At 66.4% G+C, this 5,000-nt stretch overlaps 2 protein-coding genes across 2 annotated transcripts in view; one reads left to right on the forward strand and one right to left on the reverse strand.

The window, feature by feature from the left end:
* Positions 1-403: 403 nt before the first annotated feature.
* Positions 404-3,084, reverse strand: H696_04511 (dihydrolipoyl dehydrogenase 1, mitochondrial). Its single transcript, XM_009498392.1, has 5 exons — positions 2,592-3,084; positions 2,149-2,393; positions 1,871-1,972; positions 992-1,765; positions 404-723 (listed from the first exon to the last, which is right to left on the reverse strand). The coding sequence occupies exons 1-5, from the start codon at positions 2,893-2,895 to the stop codon at positions 661-663; spliced, it is 1,488 nt and encodes a 495-aa protein (XP_009496667.1). The 5' UTR covers positions 2,896-3,084; the 3' UTR covers positions 404-660.
* Positions 3,085-4,652: 1,568 nt separating this feature from the next.
* Positions 4,653-5,000, forward strand: part of H696_04512 (hypothetical protein) — a 3,796-nt gene continuing 3,448 nt past the window's right edge. The window contains exons 1-2 of the mRNA XM_009498393.1: positions 4,653-4,803; positions 4,971-5,000. The exon at positions 4,971-5,000 is cut by the window's right edge and continues 81 nt beyond it. Of these exons, the coding sequence (XP_009496668.1) occupies positions 4,716-4,803; positions 4,971-5,000 (118 nt within the window). The 5' untranslated portion in view covers positions 4,653-4,715. The remainder of the gene's footprint in view (positions 4,804-4,970) is intronic.

Here is a 5,000-nt window from a genome sequence, read left to right on the forward strand (position 1 = left end):
CCGCCGAACGGGCCAGAAGAACGCCCCCCCCCCCCCCCCCCCCCCCCCCCCCCAGCACCCCCCCGCGCCCCCCCCCCCCCCTGGGGGGGGGGGGGGGGGGGGGGAGGGCATGTAGGCCTCCCCTCTCCCTGGCCCCCCCCTCCCCCCCCCTTCTCCCGGCGACCACAGTGCGTGTGCGCGTGTGTGGGCGCACCCCCCGATGTACCCGCGCCACAGGGTCATTTGGCCAAGGGGCCAGGTGGCGCAGGCGAAGTGCGAATATGCGCCCGCTACGGAACGCCAAGGATAAAGACCAAAAGAAGGAACAATCCCAGCCACATGATGTGCGAGGAGGGGGGAGAGAGGAGAAGCAGGCACAAATGCGGCCGCAGAAAATAGGGGACACCGGCAACGGAGCAAAAAAGAGGTAGGGTCGATCTTTTGGGGGTGTGGAGGGCAAGGGAAGAAAAGGACACACACATGGGGGGGGGGTAGGGGGAGGGAGTAGGGGAAGCAGAGAGGGGACGCGGCCCTAGCGGCTCCCCTGCGCGTACACTGGCGCGCAAGGATGCCCTTGCCCCTGCCAGTCCCGGGGCCACGCGCATTCGGCGGAATATAGGGCCAGCTGGCCCCCGGAGAGGAAAGGAAAGGGCGGATGGAAGGGGAGGGACAGAAAGCCACTTACATGTGGATGGGCTTGTCGTAGGCAGCCATGCAGGCCTCCTTCAGGGCCTCAGAGAGGGTCTGGAGGGGGAGAGAGCGAGCGAGCGAGAAGGGCGGACACGGAGAAGGAAAGTCAGCAGCAGGCATACACAATCAACGAAGGGGGAGGAGGGGGGGACGCGAGCGGCGCGCGCGCGCGCGAGCATCACGAAGGGCAGCAACAGGGGCCGCCCCTGGCGTGCTCTCCTCCCCGCCACATCTCGCAGTTGCGCGAGGGGAGAGAGAGAGAGAGAGAGAGAGAGGGAGGGAGGGACAAAAGGACAGGCGAAGAGGGGAAGGAAAAACGCACCGGGTGAGCGTGGCAGGTGCGGGCAACATCCTCGGAGGAGGCCTGGTACTCGACGGCCAGGACAGCCTCAGCGATGAGCTCGCCGGCGTTGGGGCCGATGATGTGGATACCGAGGATGCGGTCGGTCTTGGCGTCGGCCAGGACCTTGACGTTACCGACGGCATCGTTGTTGGCGCGGGCACGAGAGTTGGCCATGAAGGGGAAGTCACCAACGCGGAAGGCGACGCCCTCAGCCTTGAGCTGCTCCTCGGTCTTGCCGACCTGGGCAACCTCGGGGTGGGTGTAGACCACGGACGGGATGGCCTCGTAGTTGACATGGCCATGCTTGCCGGCGATGTTCTCCACACAGGCAACACCCTCCTCCTCGGCCTTGTGGGCCAGCATCGGACCGTCGATGACATCACCGATGGCGTAAATGCCCGGGACGTTGGTCTGGAACTGGTCGTTGACCTGGACGCGGCCCTTGTCGTCGAGGGCGACGCCGACCTCCTTCAGGCCGAGGCCATCGGTGTAGGGGCGGCGACCGATGGAAACAAGGACGACATCGGCCTCGATCTTGGTCTGAGCGCCGCCGGCCTTGGGCTCGACGATGACGCTCTGGGCACCGGAGGACTGGTCCACGCCGACCACCTTGGTGGAGGTCATGAACTTGATGCCCTGGGAGGTGAGGCTGCGCTGGAAGGACTTGGCAATGGCGCTGTCCATGCCGGCGCCAATGGCGTCGGCGAACTCGACGACGGTGACCTCAGAGCCGAGGCGGCGCCAGACGGAGCCCTTCGGTAGCGCGACCGCGGTCGGGGAGCAAGTGGCCAAGCTGTCAGTCGGAAGTGGAAACGAGGGGGGGGGGTCACAAGAAGGGAAGGATGACGGAGAACGCACAAGCTCGAGACCGATCACACCACCGCCAATGACAACCATCTTCTTGGGGACGGTCTTGAGGGCGAGGGCACCGGTGGAGTCGATGATCTTCTCCTGGTCGACCTGCATGTATATACATATGTACGTATGGATGGGTGGTGCCGTGCAAGAGAGGTGCGGCGGATGACGGGGAAGGACGGAGGGAGGAGGAGTGCAAGGGTGTCAGCGACAAATGGGTACTAGACAGGAGGGGGGGGGGGGACGGGCGGCGGGCCAACGGCCGGGGACAATGCACGCACCTTCAGGCCGGGGAAGGGAGAGGGCTCGGAGCCGGTGGCAATGATGATGTGCTTGGCCTTGATGGCCTCGCTGCCGCCGTCGATCAGGTCGACGTTCAGGCTGGAGGGGGCGGTGATGCGGCCCTTACCCTTGACATAGGTGACCTTGTTCTTCTTGAAGAGCATCTCAATACCGCCAGTCAGGCCGGTGACAACCTTGTCCTTGTTCTTCATCAGGGCGTCGAGGTCGTAGGAGATATCGGAAGCTGTCGGCAGGGGAGGGGGGGAAGGGGGGACAGGGCGAGGCCGTGTGAGAAGAGAGCGTGTGGGCGTGTGTGTGTGCGCGCGCGCGCGCGCGCGCACGGAAGTCGGTGGCAAAGGAAGCCCGAAGAGCAAGGAAAGAATAGTGGAAGGAGCGGCAGCAGCCGCAGCCGCAGCCACAGCGCCGAGGGAGGGGCACGTACCCTTGAGGCCGAGCTTGGGGAAGTCGTTCTTGGCAACGTGGTACATGTGGGTGGTGTTCAGCAGGGACTTGGAGGGGATGCAGCCAACGTTGAGGCAGGTACCGCCGAGCTTGCCGCGAGACTCAATGCACACGGTGTTCAGACCGAGCTGGGCAGCCTTGATGGCGGCGACGTAGCCACCGGGACCACCACCGATGACGGCGACGTCGTACTCCTTGTTGGCCACGGCCGAGTAGAAGCGGGGGGCCACCATGCGGGCGGCGCCCAGGGGGCGAGAGAGGGAGACAATACCGGTGCGAAGCATGGCGAAGGTAAGGGGGGGGGAGGCGAAAAGCGGAGGCGATCGGGCTGCTAGGGGCGGAACGAGGGCTCACACGTTTGGTCCGGGCGCTTCGCGCGGGGGAGGGATGGCCGGGCGGGTGCGCCAAAAAGCCCCCCTCCCCCACACGCGTCCGAGACGCCCCCCGCCGGCCGGGGGGGGGGGGACCGGGTGGTGGACAACGGGGACTCGGTCCCTGGCCATCCCTCCCCCTCCCCCCTACACCCGGGTTGGCCCCACTCGGGGGGCTCCGCGGCCAGAGACTCCTCCGGCGGAGGGACGCGCGGGCACGCTGCGCACGCTTATGCGGCTACCGCATGGGGGGGGGGGGGGGCCGAGGGGGAGGGGTGGCGGAACGTGCGTATCCCGCCAACCGGACGGCACGCCGACACGCGACCGGCCATCCTCGCCAGCGCCGGCGGCACTGTGACGATCGGCCAGCACAGGGCGAGGGGACGGCAGGGCCAAGCACCTGGGGGGGAGGGGGGGTTGTCCTAGGCTCGCACGCTCGACCGGAAGTGGCCCTAGGCAGGGGCCCCCACCGCCCGCGCGCACCCCGGGTCCCGGTGGCCACCGACCAGGCACCGGGGGCATGGTCAGACCCGGCCTCTGCCCCATTAGTCCGACGGCCCGCCGCCTGGCCCTTCTCCCGGGCGATCGCCTGGGGGGGACGCGGGCGACCCCCCTGCGCCCCCGCCCAACTCCGAGGGAACTTACGCGGGTCGCTCGGCCGGCAGACAGGACCACGAACCGGTGAAATGTCACCCCGAACGCATGGCTGGCACACACACATACATACACACATGCATGCAAGACGGGGTACTCCATGCCCCTACACAGGTAAAACGCCCCTTGCACACACTCGCCCCTCGCCGTGATGTGTTTCCCCCGAGTTGCCCCAAAAAGCCCTAGCTCACATAGCCCCCGCCCCCCCCCCCCACACACACACACACACAAAAGAACCGAGAAACATCGCCGGCAGCTATTTAATCCTTTTTTATTCGGCGGCTTTACTTTTCCCTCCCCCCTGGCCCGAAGCGGTCGTGGCAGCAGCTGGGGCCTCTTTTTTTCCGCCGCCTCCCCACGCCCCTCTGCCGTACTTCGTTAGGCCCCTCCCTGGCCTCCGCAAACGGGGCGGAACGTGTGTGCGCGCGCGCGCGCGTAGGACCAGCGACGAGCCGGTGCCCATCGCTTCAGGTTCCACCTCCAGGGTTATTTACTAAACAGCGCACATGCCCACCGACACCCGGGAAGTCACCGCGAGGCCACACGTGTGACAAAAGCACATGACACACCCGATTCGATTGTTATTACCTCGGCTCGGATGCACGCGCCCGGTGTTGGCACTAATACGAAGCCCTTGGTTCCTGCTCGGTGCACAGTCCTTCCCGGACCTGGTCAGCTCTCCAGTGCCGGGGGCGTAGGGGCCGGTGCTGCACATGTGTATGGGACAAGCACGGTGCGTCGTTGCCGGGCACGCCCCGCACGCGCCGGGCCCTCGCCAAAGCGTCGCCAGAGTCGTGTGCGGGATGTGTGTGCATTTTACCTGCCCCGATCTGGTTTGGGGGCTGTATGTGCCCCGTGCTCGCGGAGGGGCGATCTCCCCGGCTGCCCCTCGCCCCTCAATCCATCCCCGTCCGCAGGTTATCCCAGCAGGGGAGAGCCGACGGTCAGTCTTCATCAGGAGGCAGAACCTTCTCTCCCAGCTCCCCTGCTGGGGGATCATGCTCCCACCCTGCCCCCCCCCCCTTTCTCCCCCCACGTCTCGGCCCTCTTTCGCCTGCACTCCGCCTTGCCTTGCCATCATGGCCTCCTCCCGGGCGGTCACCCCCATGCGGGCATCGACGCCACGGACCCCGGTCTCCCCGCCGCAACTCCTACAGCAACTCGAGGGTGCGCTCCCCTCCTCCCCTTCCCGACTTTCCCACTCTCCTCGCACCATCACTGGCCCCTCGCTCGACTGTTTTCTCCTCCCGCTCCCTCTCCCTATCTCTAACACACACACACACACTCTCTCTCTCTCTCTCTCTCTCTCTCTCGCCATCCCCGCTGTTCCACAGGCATCGCCGATCTGATCCACTCGCTACCAG

This window comes from Fonticula alba, assembly GCF_000388065.1.
Source record: "Fonticula alba strain ATCC 38817 unplaced genomic scaffold supercont2.7, whole genome shotgun sequence".
Lineage (NCBI taxonomy): Eukaryota > Rotosphaerida > Fonticulaceae > Fonticula > Fonticula alba.

Bases quoted from the DNA above. Each gene is read 5' to 3' on its own strand.
- H696_04511 (XM_009498392.1), bottom strand. From the start codon at position 2,895: ATGCTTCGCACCGGTATTGTCTCCCTCTCTCGCCCCCTGGGCGCCGCC. The intron at 1,973-2,148 runs GTGCGTGCATTG...ATATACATGCAG, and splicing joins CTCCCTTCCCCGGCCTGAAG to GTCGACCAGGAGAAGATCAT. The intron at 1,766-1,870 runs GTGCGTTCTCCG...GCGCTACCGAAG, and splicing joins GTGTGATCGGTCTCGAGCTT to GGCTCCGTCTGGCGCCGCCT.